The sequence below is a fragment of the Martes martes genome (genome assembly GCF_963455335.1).
Source record: "Martes martes genome assembly, chromosome: 7".
In the NCBI taxonomy this organism is placed as follows: Eukaryota; Metazoa; Chordata; class Mammalia; order Carnivora; family Mustelidae; genus Martes; species Martes martes.
In genome coordinates, this window is record NC_137894.1 from 63,501,217 (window position 1) to 63,519,454 (window position 18,238).

At 46.7% G+C, this 18,238-nt stretch overlaps 1 protein-coding gene across 1 annotated transcript in view; it reads left to right on the forward strand.

Annotated features, from left to right (window-relative positions):
• SORD (sorbitol dehydrogenase) overlaps nucleotides 1-18,238 on the forward strand; it is a 32,628-nt gene extending 14,390 nt beyond the window's left edge. The window contains exons 3-9 of the mRNA XM_080808210.1: nucleotides 471-635; nucleotides 4,211-4,370; nucleotides 7,863-7,981; nucleotides 11,131-11,196; nucleotides 12,421-12,596; nucleotides 15,805-15,926; nucleotides 16,797-18,238. Of these exons, the coding sequence (XP_080664336.1) occupies nucleotides 471-635; nucleotides 4,211-4,370; nucleotides 7,863-7,981; nucleotides 11,131-11,196; nucleotides 12,421-12,596; nucleotides 15,805-15,926; nucleotides 16,797-16,962 (974 nt within the window). The 3' untranslated portion in view covers nucleotides 16,963-18,238. The remainder of the gene's footprint in view (nucleotides 1-470; nucleotides 636-4,210; nucleotides 4,371-7,862; nucleotides 7,982-11,130; nucleotides 11,197-12,420; nucleotides 12,597-15,804; nucleotides 15,927-16,796) is intronic.

Below are 18,238 nucleotides of genomic sequence, written 5' to 3' on the forward strand. Positions count from 1 at the left end.
AGTCTTGGAGGATTCCTTCTTCAGGAAACCTGTCTTTTCTCCTAGGGCCTTCAACTGATGGGATGAGGCCCACCCATATTAGGCAGAGTACTCTGCTTTACTCAGGGTCTACTTATTTAAATGTTAATTACATCTAGAAAATGCCCTCACAGCACAACTACTGTTTTTCTTTGGGGATTTTTTGTTTGTTTGCTTTTGTTTTTTTGAAATATTTTTATTTATTGACAGAGAGCTAATGAGAGAGAGCATGGACGGGGGAGGGGCAGAGGGAGAGGAAGGAGCAGGGACCGCAATGTGGGGCTCGATCCCAGGATGCTGGGATCATGACCTGAGCCTAAGGCAGATGCTTAACTGACTGAGCCACCCAGGCACCCCAGTAAGTAGAGTCCAGAGGGAAAGCATGGTGGTGCCTCAGACGGCAGAGGCGTCATCGTTCCTTCCCTCACTTGTTTTCTCCTTCCTCTTCTCAGAAGTGCTGCTGAAGATGCATTCTGTTGGGATCTGCGGCTCAGACGTCCACTACTGGCAGCATGGTCGAATTGGTGATTTTATTGTGGAAAAGCCCATGGTGCTGGGTCATGAAGCTTCAGGGACAGTTGTAAAAGTGGGATCACTGGTCAAGCACCTAAAACCAGGTCAGCAAAACCCTTCAACTAACTGATTTATTTATTCCTCAGCATAAATGAATATTTGTGTGTACTTTCTTGGGGCCGGGCCCTCTATGAAGCCCGGGGGTTACAGCAGTGAATAAGACAGTCTCCATTTCTACACACATGGAATGTGACTTTTCACAGAGAAAGACAGGTCTGGAACACACATACAGCTGCTTAGTTACTGTTGTGTTGAGGGCCAGAGAAGAATAGCGGTTTGATCAGTGCTTTCTAACCAGATCTGGCTCTTCTGAGGGAGCAACAATTAATCCAACATCTGAAGGCAGCAAAGGGATAAGCTAGTTATAGGGGTGGGGGAAGTATTCCAGCCATAGGAACCACAAACTGCCTCCACCTGCTGAGAAACAGGGTCTTGGGTATAGTCTTTGATCTTCTTGGATGACTGGAGAAACACAAGTATTTTTCTAGATTTGTTGAGTTCATTCTCTTGGAGGGAGGACTTCTCAGCTGTGGTAGCCTGTGATGTTCCCCAACACAGTGAATTACATCCCAGCTGTGTGACAAGGCCAGCTGTTGACTGTATCCTTCCTTTGCTGAGGAGGCCACTGTACAGCCTGGTGATGACAGCAGATGATTCGAGACAAGGAAAAGGATGGCAGGAGACACCATTCTGTGTCAGTTATGAGACTCCCTCAGCACAGCTACACAGAGAGGAGCTGTCAGGCCCTGAAGAAGCTGGACTTGGGTTTCATTTAGGAACATCTTCAGGCCCTTCATTCATCCTGAATGGAAGTCAAGGCAGCCCCTGAGGTTTTGTTGCGTTATCCCCAAGAGGAAGATTCGTAGTTTCCAACAGCCACTGATTGATTCTTACCTGTGGGACAAGATCCCTTAATATCAGTCACAACAGAGTGGGGTTCTTTAAATTTAAGTTATAAGAAGTACTTGGTCAGCATCTACAATGGGTCTCACCTTCTGCCAGGTGCTTTGAGGGATGCAGAAAATTGAGAAGAGCCGATCCCTGGATACTTTGATCTAGTTGGGGAGATCAGACATCAGGGCATACATAAATAGAAGTAATTAGAGAATAAGACCATAATGTGCGGGACACCTCGGTGGCTCAGTCGGTTAAGTTGCCACCTTCAGCTCAGGTCATGATCACAGGGTCCTAGGATCGAGTCCCGCATCAGGCTCCTTGCTTAGCGGGGAGCCTGCTTCTCTCTCTGCCTCTGCCTGCCACTCTGCCTGCTTGTGCTCTCTTTCTCTCTCTGACCAATAAATAAATAAAATCTTTAAAAAAAAAACACAAAAAACCATAATGTGCAATCAGGTGTGAAAAAGAATAGGGCTCTTGCAGTTCAAGGAAAGGGCATTTGTTGTAGGCAGAGGTGTTTAAAGAAGGTTCATGGAGGAGATATGTCTTTGAGCTGGACGTTGAACAATAATAATTACAGGAAGAAGAAGGCAGCTAATATTCATTGATTTAACTATTTGTTAGCCTCCATGTTAAATATTTACATGTATAATTATATATTTCATTGTTGAAACAACTCTGAGGTAGGCATTATTTTCTTCCTTAACAAATGAAGAAAGCGAACCATGGTGATTGCCTGGGGTCCCACACCTGCGAATCCCAAGCTGGGGTCCCAGCCTTGGCCTTTCTGACACTAAAGCAAGTGCTCAGAATGAGTGGGCTGTCCAGCAACTGGAGAACTGAGAACAGTTTTGTATTTGAGTTCGTGAAGAGGTCAGAAGCGAACATTCTGGTTAAGAGGGACAGAATAATAAAATTATGGAGGCAAGTGTAACGTATCTGGGTTGCTAATAATTCTGTACTGTTCAGAGTAGAAGTTCTGTGTTGGGGAGTTAGTGGGGGTGTTAAAAATTAATAATCTGTATAAAAGTCCCTCTTTAAAAAGCACTATACAACTGTAAATTGTTATTCTGTTATTATAATGTAATCCTTAGAAGACAAAACTGAGACATACAAAACCCCACCTGATGATGAAGGATCTTGAATCCTAGCTTGAAGAACTCATTGTCAATGTTAGAGCATAATTTGGAGCAAGGGCTGCAGAGAAAGCAGAGAGGGATGCCTACAAAATGCAGCACATTTTGGTGGTTGCAGGGACTTTTGTGGAACCTTTTTTAAAGATTTTATTTATTTATTTGTCAGAATGAGAGAAAGCACAAGCAGGGGGAGCAACAGAGGGAGAAGCAGCCTCCTGCTGAGCAGGGAGCCTGATGTGGGGCTCATGTGGGACTTGATCCCAGGACCCTGGGATCCTGACCTTAGCGGAAGGCAGATGCTTAACCAGACTGAGCCACCCAGGCATCTGTAAAACACAAAAATTTTTATTGAAGTGTTTCCCTTGCTGATTTGGACTGAAAGTTCTAATCAACTAGTCTAGAAAGAAGAAAAGCACTCACTGAGTAGTTCTTTACGTTTGTTTCTAAAATTCTAACATAAATCTTAAAGAATCAATAAGGCATGGAAGAATTCCTAACTTACATACAATCTGGCTATCTATCTTAGAGTGTGAATTTCCTGTTTAATAACACCAGCTCAGATAGTTATAATAATGATAAATACAATAAAAATAGTTAATACTACTTACATTACTACTACTACTTGTACCATCACTGCCCCACTATTAATGAACACTAGCTACATACCAGGACTCTGCACTCTTCTATAGGCACTTCTAACACAAAAAGACATAAAATTAACGTGTCTGTTTAGTAAAGGGCAAACCCCCCACAGGTGACTCGTGTCAGGCTAAGGAGGACCCAGCTCACCTTGTGCACCCCTCTGGGGGTAGGGGGTGAGGAGTGACTGGGAAGGGACACAAAGGAAAGCATTTCTGAGGTAGTGGTAATGTTCTGTATGATGATGGGTGTTCATATTACACAGGTGAGTACATTTATCAGAATTCATGTAGTGATCCATGTAATCTGGCCCATTTTATCAATACCTAAATTTTACCTTAAAAAAGAACCAGAGACAAGTGGACAAGAGCAGAAGGACACTAGTTCACAAGCCTGAATGTTATTCTCCACCAGAGTCTCAGACTTCCCTGGGTCATTTGCCTGAGCCAGCCTCCTAACCTAAGACTGTTAACTGCTAGTTATTATCTAAATACAACCAGATTGAACTTAAGACATGCCGTAACTGTGGCTCTTGTGTTTGGTAAGAACTTGTCCCACATTTTCAAAGCAGGTGAAGGGGAAAAAGCCTGCGAACCCCACACAGCAGCTTGAGCTGGGTCCTGGCTTACCTTAGAGAGGGGGCTGGTCTCTGTTTCCCAAGCTGGGAAGTGATTGTGGAGCTGGGGGTGGGGGGTTGGCTTGTTCCATGAGTGGGTGAAAGGGTAAACCAGACCATTCTGTGGAGAAGTGGGCTGGTCACTCTCTCCCAGAGTGTGAGTCTATCCTGCATCCCAAGTTTTCTGTGGCAGCTCTAGGATAGGACTTGTCTGGCGCACCCTGGGTCCCAGGGAGGGGGGTGGCTCTCTGGGACAGAGTTCCCCACTGGCACCTGCCCAGGAACACGGCCCCCTTCACAGAAGCGCTGCCCCTGCTCGCGTTTTCCTCTCCAGGGGATCGTGTTGCCATCGAGCCTGGCGCTCTGCGAGAAATGGATGAATTCTGCAAGATTGGCCGGTACAATCTGTCGCCATCCATCTTCTTCTGTGCCACGCCCCCTGATGACGGGAACCTCTGCCGGTTTTATAAGCACAACGCTGACTTCTGCTACAAGTTAGTGCCCGAGACCTGGCCTGGCCACCTGGGACCTCTCCCCCCTTTGGTTGGGGTTCTTTCTTCTAGTTTCCTGTGGTGATTTGTTCTTTTTAGCTCGTAATTCCAGACATGAAGCATCCCCTCGACAGGCCCTTCTTGGTGGCACTGAGGGAAGGTAGCTTGCCTAGGGCTGAGACTGACTCACACCACTTGGTTTAGTCTTGGCATTGACGCTCCCCTCACCTAGGGCAACAATAGAAGATTGTTGCCGAACTCACTCCCCTCCAGCTATCCTGCAGATAACCTGCTGTAGTTTGTCCTCCATTACTGGTTTCCAAGGCAGCTCCCAGGAAAGAGAACTTAGCACAGCAGTGACCCTGCTCACAACACCAGTAACAGCAGCCACTGGGGGTTTCCCGAGGAAGCATGGCCTGGAGCCAGCACTGAGCTCTGGGACCCTGGATCCCCTCCCTCCTAGTGAGTGACTTTGGGGGAAATGACATGACCTTCTGCTGCTTTGGTCTCATTTAAGTCACCTGAAGACCCAATAAGGCAATGCATGTGGAGTCACAGTTATTAGTACTATATTAGTACTATTAGTCCATGCCTGGCCTTGTGGTCATCAATGCTTTGCACCCTTTATCCGAATTAACCTTCATAAGAACAGCGGTGAGGTGGGCAGTGTGGTGGAGGGGTGCAGAGGCTGGAGGGAGGAGGCTAATTGGGCACACGGAAGAGCCAGGAGTCAAGCTTGGGTTCCTGTCCTGGGCTCACTACCCTATCCCAACTCTTGAAGTGGTTTTGGGGTGAGGACTTGTATCTGGCAGAGGTGAAGTATTGCCCCTTCCACATGGGACCCAGCCCATGGAGCCACTTTCCTTCTGACCTTCTGGCAGGTCTGTTTTCCTCCCTCCCGGCTTGGCCCCAGCTGCGACTCCATTGGCCAGGATGGGGCTTGCCTGAAGGAGGCTAGCTGCCAGTCACAGGGGCAGTTGGACAGATCTGAGTTTTCTAGTGCCCACTGGAAGCCTTGAGAGGGGTCACAGGCCAGACCTCGTGATGAGTTTAAGTCAACACCTAACTGCTCTAGAAGAAAGCAGTTTACGGGTGTAGAGTCCACCTTTCAGCAAGTAGTTCCTGAACCAGCCCACTTTGTCCGGGCCCTTTCCCAGTGGAGGCACCAAACAAGGTTTTCTAGAAAGGCAGAAAAGCAAAATGGTAAAGTTTAAAACTGACCATGGGTCTCTGCCGTTTACCAACTGTGTGACCCTCAGCCTGTTAAACTTTGCATCCTTAAGGTCCTTGTCTATAAAATAGAGATGGTAATAGCACCGATATGATGATATGCATAGACTTATTGACAGAATTCAATGAGAAAAACATATCGAGTATTCAACATGAGGCCTGGCACATAGTAGGTGCTCAGTAAGTGGGGCCATGATGTATCCTAGCCATGGCCTTGTGTCTGGGGGATAGGTACAGATTAGGTCTGAAAGGAAGCCTTGTACTGGGGATAGGGGTGGTGGAGGAGGGTGTGTTGGTGATGTTAATGGGAGGGCAGAATAGGGGACAGGCAACACCCCATCTCTTCTTTCCTCCCCAGGTGCTTTCTGCTCACGTCCATATACCAGCCTTGGACCCACATCCTCCTCTCTGGTTTCTGTATGAGGATTCCTGTACTGTCACAACCTCTTTATTTTCCTACCGACCTTATTTTCTTTCTTTTTATCTTCCTGCTTCCCCCTTGGCTCCTTGATCATCCTCTACCCTTTGGTTATTCTCTCAACCTTATTGTGAAAACCACCAAGTTGTCTTATTCTCTGGTATTTATAGAGTCATGATTGATTGGAGCTGAGAAGAAACTTAGGGTGCTCTCATCCTCCCTCTCCCTCAATCCCCACTAAACAAGGTCAGGGAAGGAGGACCCAGAGAGAGTGTGGTTTGACAGTTCCTTGGAAGAGTTTGGGAGTCTTCATTATTTCATTTCAAACTTTTGTCCCTTTTATAGACTCGGTGGGGTGGGTGGTGTGGGTACAAGGGGTGGTGGAGGCAATCTAAGCAGGCGAGGATTGAAGTGGGGGGATTGTGGGAGAAAAGCAGAGGGACGGCATGGGGGGTGAAGGCAGGGCAGCCGGCCTGCGGACTTCAGGCCTCATTATTCTGTGACATATCACAGGAATGAGCACTTTGGCTGCCGCCTTTCTTTCCTTTCAAACCAGAGGGATTTTATGTTCTAGCATGTGGAGGTTTGGGGCACTGAATAAAACTACTGGCCAGCGAGGACTGTGCAGAAATGAGATATTATCCACAGAGCCACTTGTACCAGGAGGCAGCTAGTAATGGGACAGGCAGGATGTGGAGTGGGGAGACCTGGCTTCAAGTCTTGCTTTCCCGCTCATTAGCCTCGTAACCTTGGGCAAGTCTCTGAATGTCATTGGGCTTTAGTTTCCTCTTCTGTAGAATAAAGGTAAAAATAAAGCCTGTCCTTCCTGCCTGACAAGGTCATGGTGAGGATCAAATGAGATAATGGATGAAAAAGCCCTTAATCTGTAAAGCCTTATGCAAATGTTTACTGTCATCGTCAGTGGGGTGGGTAATAGGGTCAAGTGGACTCAAGTGAAAACCAAGAACCCCGTGGAGAAGGTGACACAGCATTTAATCAGCTGCCGGGAAGACAGGCCCTTTCCCCATTACGACCTGTCCAGGGGCAGCCAGGCAGCTGCTGCCATCAGATGTGGTTCTTCTGGAACATACCATATGGGGACAACAGAGTGATACCAGGTTCTAAACCAACGGTTCTGCAAAGCTGCTGATAGTTGGGATTGTTGTACATAAGTTTGAGAAACAGATTAGATGCTGATATGTGGTTATATTAACCTCTTATTAGATGAACTTCTCATTTATTTGGTTTTATTTTTTTTTAAAGATTTTATTTATTTATCTGACAGAGAAATACAAGAGAGGGAACACAAGCAGGGGGAGCTGGAGAGGGAGAAGCAGGCTCCCCACTAAGCAGGGAACCCAATGCGGGTCTCAATCCTAGGACTCTGGGATCATGAGCTGAGCTGAAGGCAGATGCTTAACCGACTGAGCCATCCAGGCGCCCTGAAATTCTCGTTTATTAGTGACAGCTATACCATATCTTGTCTTGGATAACATGTTAAAGCCAAACATAATGTGTTCATTTACCGAAGTGACTTGTCCAAAGAAAACCATTTTCAGAGCAGGGCAGTGTGGCCTGGGCTCTCGAATCAGGCGTATCTGGTTTCCATTTCAAACCCCTTGAGCCTCTCACTAGTTTTGAACCTCAGAAGCAAGTCATTTAATTCTCCAAGGTTTTGTTTCCTTGTCTGTAAAATGGGAGTATTACTACCTGCCCCAGATCTCTCCAAGGATTTACATGGGGGATATATGTAAATTACTCAGCACATAAATAAATGCTCAGTAAATATTAGCTCTTGTTTTTATTAACCCAAAGGGACTAACTGAGTGTGTTGAATGATACCCCAGGCTTCCTGACAATGTCACCTTTGAAGAAGGGGCCCTGATTGAACCGCTGTCTGTGGGGATCCATGCCTGCCGGCGAGCTGGAATCACCCTGGGGAACAAGGTCTTTGTGTGTGGAGCTGGTAAGAAATAGATGACCCACTAATTATGAGTTCCTTAAAGGGGAATGTGGAGATCCCTCTGCCTATCTCATCTCCCCCCTCCCCATCGCAATGTCTGAAATTGGTCCTTAAATCTTTCTGGGGACGGGGAGGATTATGGTGTCCCCTTCCCTCCATGACCAGAACTTTCTGCTAAATAAACCGTCTGCAGGCATAATAGTAACTCAGGTCATTTCCTAGGCAAGATAACCCTTTCGGTCATTTAAAGAAAGAAATTTGCAATTATTTTTTAACTTGACAGGAAACCAGGGACATGTTTTTGGTAGTAGAGGGAAAGGCAACTTCTGGAACTTTCACATCATGCCAGAGAAGTGGTCTCCTGGTTCATCCAGGAGTGAAGTCGGACCTGTTTGTGGCCAGTGGAAGGAATGGAGTCTGGTCCACCGTGAGCCAGCACTCTGCTTATTGGGGTTACAGCTGGCTGTCTTCTTTCTGCCCCTGCTTCCAGCCATCCAAACAAACCTGAACAAACGAAACCATTCAAGGTGTCTAATGCTAGTGACACAGACAGCACGCTCATGCTCCCTGTGGTTGTGATCTGGTCGGTGTTCCTCATACAGCTTTTTCTTTTTGGTATAATTGACATATTACATTAGCTTCAGATGTACGATGTAATGATTTGATATTCGTATATATTGGAAAATGATCACCACCAAAAGTCTAATTGACATCTGTCACTATGCATAGTCACAAAGTTTTTCTTACAATGAGAACTTTTTAAGATCTACTCTCACAGCAACTGTCAGATATGCAATATGGTATTATTTATTATAACCACCACACTGTACATGATATCCCTGTGATGTATTTATCTCATAACTGGAAGATTGTATCTTTTGACCTTCTTCCCCCTCTTTCACTCACCTCTCACCACCCTCACCCCAGCAACCAATCTGTACTCCGTATCTGTGAGCTTTGTTGTTCCTTTTGTTTATTTAAATTCCACATGTAACTGATATCATACAGTATTTGTCTTTGCCTGTCTCATTGATTGCTCTTAGCGTAATGCCCTCGGAGTCCATCCATGTCACAAATGGCAAGATTTCCTTTTATGACTATGAATAATATTCCACTGTGTACATTTAGACCACATTTTCTTTGTGTCTTCATCTCCAGGGGTGGACACTTAGGTTGTTTCCATATCTTGGCTATTGTAAGTAATGGTGCAGTGAACATGGGGGTGTATATATCTTTTTGAGGTAGTATTTTCATTTTCTTCAAATAAATACTCAGAAGTGGAATTATTGGATCACATGGTAGTTCTAGTTTTAATTTTGTGAGGAACCTCCATATTGTTTTCCACAGGGATTGGAAATTTACATTCCCACCAACAGTGCCTGAGGGTTCCCTTTTCTCCACATCATCGGCAACAGCTGTTATTTCATGTCTTTTTAATAGTAGCTGTTCCAATAGGTGTGAGGTGATACCACACTGTGGTTTTGATTTGTATTTCCCTGATGATTAATGATGTTGAGCACCTTTCCATGTACCTGTTGACCATCTGTACGTCTTCTTTGGGAAAATGTCTGCTTGGGGGTGCCTGGCTGACTCAGTCAGTAGAGCATGCGCATTGGAGATTACTTTAAAAAAAGAAAAAAAAAGAAAAAGAAAAAAGGAAAATGTCTATAGATCCTTGGCCCTTTTAAAAATTAGATTGCTTGGTTTTTTGCTATTGAGTTGTATGAGTTCTTTCTATAGTTTCTGGGTATTAACCTCTTATCGGATATGATTTGCAAATCTTTTTTCTCCTTTGGCAGATTGCCTTTTTCATTTTGTTGATGGTTTTCTTGGCTGTGCAGAAGCCATTTAGTTTGATGTGGCTCCCGTGTTTACTTCTGCTTTCATTCAGTTGTGTCAAATCCAAAAAATCCTGTCGAGGCTGATGTCAAGGAGCTTATGGCCTGTGTTTCCTTTTAGGAGTTTTAATGGTTTTAAGTCTTGATGTTCAAGTCTAATCCATTTTGGGTTAGTCCTCATACATTTTCAGGACTGATTTTGACAGGGCTAAGTGACTGTAGGTCTAAGAGAGATGATGGGTGTAGAACAGACTTGCCTCAGTGAGCTCACAGAGTCTAGTATTCTGGTGACATCTCTGTTTTAAACCTGCATAAGTAATATCTTTTTGGCATAGAAAAAGGAGTCATTCGTATCACACGTGTACACATATACAGAGAGGTTGACCCCTAGCCCTGTCACCTATCAGCCGGAGAGAACCGTAGTAAATATTTTCATGTAGAATCTTTCAGGTTTTGTTTAAAATGAGACCATGCTAAACACACTTTATTTTACCTTTTTGTAAAGAAAAAAAGCAGTATATGATGAACATCTTTCCATGACACTAGATGAAAGAGTTATGACATAATTTTTAAGAGCTGTATGATATCCCACTGTAGTTTGTTTAGCTAATCACCTCTTTGTTGGTCATTTATTTTCCAATGTTTTGATTTTGGGGGGAACTCAACAAAATTATTTTCAAAGGCATTGTGAAAAAGCCAATCCTCAAAGATAATCTGCATGGCTTCATTTTGTAGGTCTGATTTTTTGTATTAAAGCTATGTCATCTAGCATACAGATACTGTGGGGAACAGGTGGTCTCTGGGCTGATTTTTAGGTACCCGAATGACTTAGAGCCTCCTGAGCAGCTGGGTCAACCCAGGGGGCCAGTTCACTTAATGACACCCTCCAAGGTAGTCCTCAGAGGGCACCTGTAAAGGATGTGTCTCTCCTTGGGGAGATGTGATGGGGTGTAAGAAGGTAGGGGTCAAAGAGAGAACAGGACAATGTATCCAGACCTTCTAAGACATCTTATTCTCTTAATAAATGTATGTTTCCTTGAGCCTTCTGGTTCTTTGATATTATCCTCAAGCAGTATCTGAGAGTAAATGGCAAATTTCTAGCTCTGAGGTCTGAGAGAACTAAATAGAACTCAGCACTAGGAGCAAAATTTCATGTTTTACGCATTCAAACAGTTGTTAAGGTCTCAGCATGTGTGAGGCACTGGGATAGATGCTAGAGGTGCACAAAAGATAGGGTTCCTAGCCTGGCCTGGACAAGGGGGAGAGCTGATGTTTAATATTTCACAAACATCTCCCATTTCCTGCTTTATTTAGGGCCGATTGGACTGGTCACTGTGATTGTGGCCAAGGCAATGGGTGCAGCTCAAGTGCTGGTGACTGGTAAGAAGGTTTTCTTTTTAAATCTCCTTGAACGGGGGAGCGCCTGGGTGGCTTAGTTGGTTTGGCGCCTGCCAGGGTCCTGGGCTCAAGATCTGCATCAGGCTCTCTGCTCAGCAGGGAATCTGCTCCTCCCTCTCCCTCTGCAGCTCCCCCTGCTTGTGCGATCTCTCTCAAAATAAGTAATAAATTTTTGAAAATCTCCTTGAAGAGGAAATAGCTGGCCTATAGTATGGGGCAAGGGCATAAGAACTCTTCTCTTCCTGGGGTGCTGGGTTTCTAAAGGGGCTTCTCCTTTTTTCCCTTGGGTTCCAGCATTGAAAATCCCACCCAGGGGATGACCAGCTCAGGGCTCAGGAGGAGGCTCTTTTGAAGCTTCTGGGAGAGGGTAGATGCTGTGGAGAAGAGGGCCTGGCTCTTTATGTGTGGACCTCAGATGCCCCTACTGCTCACTTGATTCTAAGAAGTGGCTTAGCCCTTGGCCCATTTGGCCAAACCCAGGAGGCACAGAAGGTGTGCTTGTGTGTGTGTGTGATGTGGAGTTAGTGGGATGTATATGTTTATAAGAGGATGTTTGTATGTGAGATGTGTGGTATGGGTGGGAAATGTGTGTATGTGTGAGGAGAGCTTATCTGTGACAGCATGTGTGGGTCAGGGAAATATGTATGGAAGCATGGAGGGTATAGAAGTGTGTGTGTGTGTGTGTGTGTGTGTGTGTGTGTGTGTGTGTGTATAGAAGGCATCTGTGAAAGGGAATGTGTGTGTGGGTGTGAGTAAGTATGTAGCATTGTGTAGAGTATGTGTAAAGGGGAGTAGGGTTATAAGCAAGTATGTTTTGTGTGCAAAGAAGGTATCAGAGTGTGTGTAGAAGGTATCTGCAAGTGTTATGTGTGAGGAGCAGTTACCTGTCAGAGGGAGAGGGAGTGTGTGTGCAGTGGTGTGGTGTGTATAGGGGTGTGTGGGGGTGCAGAACAGTGTGGGTGTCTGAGAAGTGATCTGAGAGATGGGGAAGGGGGAAGGAGGGCTTGCGCACGCGCAGCTGTGTGGTGTGTGTGTGTGTGTGTGTGTGTGTGTGCCTATGAAGGTGTAGAAAGTATGTGTGCTGGGCTCGTGGACACCACCCACTACACCCAAGTTTCGCTACCATTAAAACCTGCACCTCCACCTTTTTCTCCCTAATCCACCATCCAGTTCTCAGTTGTAAAGAAGCTTTTTGTTCCCCTTTAGATCTGTCTGCCTCTCGGTTGTCTAAAGCCAAGGAGGTTGGGGCTGATTTCGTCCTTCAGATTTCTAAGGAGAGCCCTAAGGAAATCGCCAGTAAAGTGGAAGGTCTGCTGGGGTGCAAGCCGGAAGTAACCATCGAGTGCACAGGGGCGGAGCCTGCCATCCAGTCAGGCATCTATGTGAGTCGGATGAGGGTGGCCGGAGCTGGTGGGCAGCTTTGGGGCATTGGCACATGGCAGGCAGCAGTAAGGGATGCTGACACCGAGTGTCTCCACTACCCTCTCCTGTGACCACCCCCCAACCCCAGACAAAATGAGGTGATCTCGGTATCTCTGGTTTTTGTTTTATCTCACTTGCTCACATCCTTCCTTACTGAGTCACTGTGAGGCTTCAATGAGGTAACAGCTGTATATGGCCCTTGAAAGATGTTAAGAGACCCACCCCTTAAGTGATCATATCTGTGATCATAAAAGGACTCTTGGCAAAAAAAAAACATCAAAAGGAGGAAGGGAGAGCCATGCCTTAGTTGTGTGTGGGAAATCCCTTTCTTCCTTTATTGAGGAAAACTGCAGTCTTTGAGTCATTGTTAAAAAGCAACAGCCATTAATGTAGTCACAAAGGTGGGTGGTTTTTCAGAGTCACAGTCAGCTGCTACTCTTCTTTCCCAGACCTGGGAATGGATAAGCTACCAATACCTGTATTGACCCTCAGGGACCCACCCATAATTTATGGGAAGTTGCTAGAAAAGGGGAGTGGCGGGGGCACGTAGACACACTAGGGTGGGAAGTGGCGTTGATGGATCCAAGTATGATGAAATGAGGGGAGAAAGAATACCTTCTAGGTTCCAGCCCTACCATGCGCTGGGTCTTCTGCTGGGTACTTTATAAATGTGCTGTCAGTGTGCACCAGATGAAGACTAGTTACCCCTTTCCACATTTCACCACAGGAGGCCTGGTGACTTGCCTTGAGCACACTGCTCCAATGCCTGAGCTTTTCTTACTCTGTCCACTGCTTAGGAGAGAAGGGAAGGAGGGGACAAGGAGCTGGTGGGCAGCCATTCTAGGAGGGAGGGACAGGGCTGAGGACAGCAGTAGCAGCAGCCTGTCCCCTCTACCCTCTGGGCACTCCTGCCCTGCCTCCCACAATGCTGTCCCACAGCAGCTCAGGCTTCCTCCTTCCTTCTGAGTCACAGCTGGGTCATGCAAAAGGGCACTTTGCACCACTCAAGACCTGCTGGGGAATGCCGGCCTGGTACCCTGGCCGAGCTGCCTAGCCATTTGCCCACCAGGATGCCCCTGGCATTGGGGGTGAGAGGAAGAGGTGGGACAGGAGAGGAACAGCTGCCACTTTCGCTCTGTCCTAAGTTCCAGTCGGAGCCAGCCCACCCTCTGCTCCACTGTCAGAGATAATGGTTGCCTTGTGGGAAGGGGCAAAGAGAACCCAAAACTCAGAGGGTGATGGGTCTGTGTGATCAGTCAACCAGTGACCTGTCTTGGGCACCTGCAGTGCCCTGGCTTCGTGCCAGGGACCTTGGGGGCTCTGATGCAAAAGGTGCATCCAGCCATCTTCAAGTTGTTGGCCAAGTCAGTGACCCCCATCCACAGAGAGGCAGGAAAAGACATGGCTTCACAATGCAAGACTTTCTTCCTCTTCTCTGCTGCCTGGAAAGCACTGGGAACACTTGGCATCTCTCTCCAGCTGTTGATGGTGGGGGCCCCATTGCCAGGCTCCCTGAGGTGGGTGCAGAGGTAAATGCCCAAGGGCCTCACCACGCCTGAAGCTGGTACTTCTCCCAAGTGAGGAATGGAGCCATTCTGCATGACAGACGCTATAGGATGCTGCAGGCCACCCTGCAGATGGGCAGGTTAGGTGGAGGCACCTTATACGGACATACCCAAGAGTCACTTTCCTGCCAGATTTATGAATAGAAAATCTTTGGGAGAAGATTTGGCAAATGCTTAGGGTAGAATTCATGTCATCTTGGTGCAGAGGTCACACCCACAAAACAAGCATTCCTTTGTCTCTGGTCAGCATCCTGGCACCTTGGGATGGCCATTTGGCAGTATTCGTCGTCGTCGTCCTCCTCCTCACTAGGTGGAGAGGAAATGCGAATGGGGAAACAGTTTCCAAGAAAATTTCTCACTTACAAGTTTTGTGTGGCTCAGTCACAACTTTGACTCTACGCCCCACCCCACCTTTTCCAGTGGGGAGAGAGCCTCCCCCATTACCAACAGTGTTCATAAGTCACAGGTGGTTTGTCAGGAACTCTGTGCTTCAGTAAAAACAAAAAATGTGCCAGACAGTGAGCCCAACCTAGTGCTGAGCACTAGGATTGTTAGGCTAACCGCTCTGCTTGGGAGGCGTCACCCTGATCCTACACACAAGGAAGCTGGTTGAAAGGGTCTCACAGATCCATCCAACGTGTAAATTCCAGAGTCACCCCCGTGCTGCAGGCCTCTCTTCATGGTGTATCCTTCCCCTCAAAGATAGAGGCTGTGGTGCGGGCCTCTTTGCAGCTCCACTGGTTAAACTTAGAATGGTTCCAGTAAGTGCTTGCTGCTGGCGACTGTCATAAAAACTGAGGCAAATGCACTATTCTTCTGTCTCTCACAGCACTGGCCACAGTGATCTCCAAAAATCTCTGGAGCAGGCACAGCATTCTTGTGGAATTAGGTAGAGATTATCAGGAGAAATTTCCATGTCTGGCCCATGCCAAGGAGGGAACTGATAAGGCAGATAAATGTTCAAGGAAGACAAAATCCATTGTGGCTGATGATACTATTGGGATGAATGTCTCTGGAACAAAAATAATTCCAAACGTCAGCCAGTGTGCTTATATAAGGCAATGTTCAAGCCATAGAATTCTAATGGCTCTCCCCATCTGTATGTGCTTGGTAGCTTCCTCACCAAGAGGGTGGTTCCTTAGAGGTTTGACAAAGATCCTGTCTTTTGTGGAGTTGACATTCTGGAGGAGGGGTGGGTGCTAAGGTGAGGAGGTACCTCAGCCAGCACCTGGTATGGAATTAGTAAAGCTCTGAGAGATGCTTAGGAGCTGAAGGTTAAGCTTGTTTGTAGGGAAGATTCTTGCTGGGGTCTGGAGATACTGGGCTGTTGCCTAGGATCTTGTGGACAGTGGAAGGGGCTCCCACTGGGCCTGGTCCTCCACTGGTAAAGTGTATGATCTCAGGATGATCAAAGAAGATAACTCTGCTGCTCTGTTAGGTTTGGCTGACATATGGAAGAGCTCAATGGTAGAGAAAGAATCGTATTCCCTGGAGTATTTGGATACTTACCTGATGCAAACAGGTATTTATGTGACAAAAGTCCTTTTGAATGGAAAGACTGCATTTTCTGATCTGGGTTTTCTTGTTCTCATTTCCTCTTCAGGCTACTCGTTCTGGTGGGACCTTGGTGCTTGTAGGGCTGGGCCCTGAGATGACCACTGTGCCCCTGGTGCATGCAGCCATCCGAGAGGTGGACATCAAGGGCGTGTTTCGATATTGCAACACGTGAGTATGTGGTGGGTGAGCTGGGGGGGACGATCGGCTGGCAAGACCCCTACTCAGCCTCTGGGACCAAGAGTCACCCCCGTTTATTCATGGGGAGCACTCCCGAGCCACACTGACACCCACATGTCATGGTCGGAGTCCAAAGAGAGAGCATCACTCCTAGTTAAAAAACAGGAGGGCAGAGATGGCAGAGGGAAGAAGGGAAGGTGGGGGATCTTGAAGGAAGCATGTCTCTTCATTTCCTCAAGTGGCCTGCTCTTCATTTTCCCCCTGAAAGAAGGAGAGAAAAGGGAACAACAATAAGAACTCAAGTCCCTTGGTTTCTACCCCAGATCCCAGGGCCCACCCTGAGAAGTGAGAGGGTTTTAGTTCACCTACCTCATGCTCTGTGGCTCTAGGCTCTCCCCAATAGAGGAACTTTCCCAGGACCACCTTCCCCAGCAGTGTCCCTACTCCCACCATTATAGTCTGTGACCATTCTGTCAGCAGAGTGGCATTTTCCAATAAACTCTGCCAAGCCAGAGGGATATGGATGGCTGCAGAGGGATATGGATGGCTTATCATCGGCTGCCTTTCTGAGGCTTTTCTGCCTTTTCACAGTGGCCTCTGTATGCCTTATGCCTTCATGCCAAAGGAATTCTAGACTTCGTGACAGACATTGGAGTGGGGTGGAGGCGTTGGGAATAAATAGACTCTGTACTCCCAGATTGTAAATCATAAGATCATTTCTACCATTGTTTGTCGAGTAGACCTTGTAGAACCACAGTGCTATATAAATAAATAGAGCCAAGCGGATCTTGTGCTTGGTGGCTTTGGGGACCTGGTTCTTTCCTTCTGTAGGTTGAATGTGACATTTGTGATCTTTTACAGGTGGCCGATGGCAATTTCGATGCTTGCCTCCAAGTCTGTGAACGTAAAGCCCCTGGTTACCCATAGGTTTCCTCTGGAAAAAGCTCTGGAGGCCTTTGAAACAGCCAGAAAGGGACTGGGGTTGAAAGTCATGCTCAAGTGTGACCCCAAGGACCAGAATCCCTAATAACGAATCGGGTTTTGCCCTCAACCCCCTACCCCCAGCCCTGTGCCAGTATCTCGGCAGGGCAGGGCTTGAAGCAGAAGTTTCTTTTGAGTAGCAAAAATAATTAAAATAATTCATTACAAGCAGAGAGCCTTAAACAACAGAGGAACTGGTGTACCTTAAAAACACAAGTAGGGACAGTTTGGGGGAATTTGCAGGCAGTGACCTACCTGTTCATACAAAGCAAAGTTCAGCAAGTAGAGCAGAGTTTGTTAGGCAGGTGCTGGGAACTCCCCTTCTTCCTGGAATGCCTCAGTTAAGTGAGGAAAGAAATCTGCCCATTGGGTTCCTGGTTCCACCGTGACTGGCCAGGTGGGGTTGGGAGCTAAGTTATGGAGAGACAACTTGATCAGACTTGACTGGCACAGAAACTGATTTTCATGAAAAATCTCAGTTCAGGGTCTGTGTTGAAGGGTTGTCAGCAGTTCATAGATGGTCTTTCTAGACATAAGTGCTCTTTGGTTGGATGATAAAAGGAGACTTTAAGGAACTGACCTTCCTGGGTCTAGGATAATTTTTAAAATCAATTTAAAAAAACCCAAAACTGAAATCCTGTATGAGATCCAACCAGCTTACATTCTCCAAAAGTAGGAACAGTCAGGCAAGCTCTCAATACTGCAGGAAGATTGCCTCTTCTGCAACTCCTCAGAATTCTGTGTAACTTCAACAGCCTTCCCCACACTTCCCACCCCACCCTTTGTTCCTTCAGGGGCAGTCACTGTGGGCTCCTTTGTCACTAGTCAACCAGGAGGCTCCTTCCTTAGGGCAACAATCAAGGGGAGTCCTCCTGGGAGACTTGCCCAGGAGGGTTTGGCCAGTGCACCTGTCTTCCCGTCCCACAGGGTCAGCATTCCCTTCACTCTCATGATGATGGACAATTCCATTTAATCCTGATGATTATAAACAGAAATCCCTTCTCCTTCTCATAGACTGTTAACACTGTTGGTATCTTTCTGTTGGAATGATCGCTCCCATCCTATTTTAATCGTAGGATTTTCCTGTGTAAGATTTGGGGTCCAAATCACTTGATGCCCATCTGGGACTTTGAGATAGTTAGTCAAGAATGAGGATATTGTAGCTGTGACATAACTTGGGCTGCAGCCTTTTAATCCTTCAGCTGGGAGTGGAGACTAAGTTTGAAGAGGCTCTGTCTTTCCTATGACTGGGGAGGGCTGTGACCAATGCTTGGAATCCCTCAACCTGCTTTGGGTAATAAATTATGGTTGTGGTGCCTCAC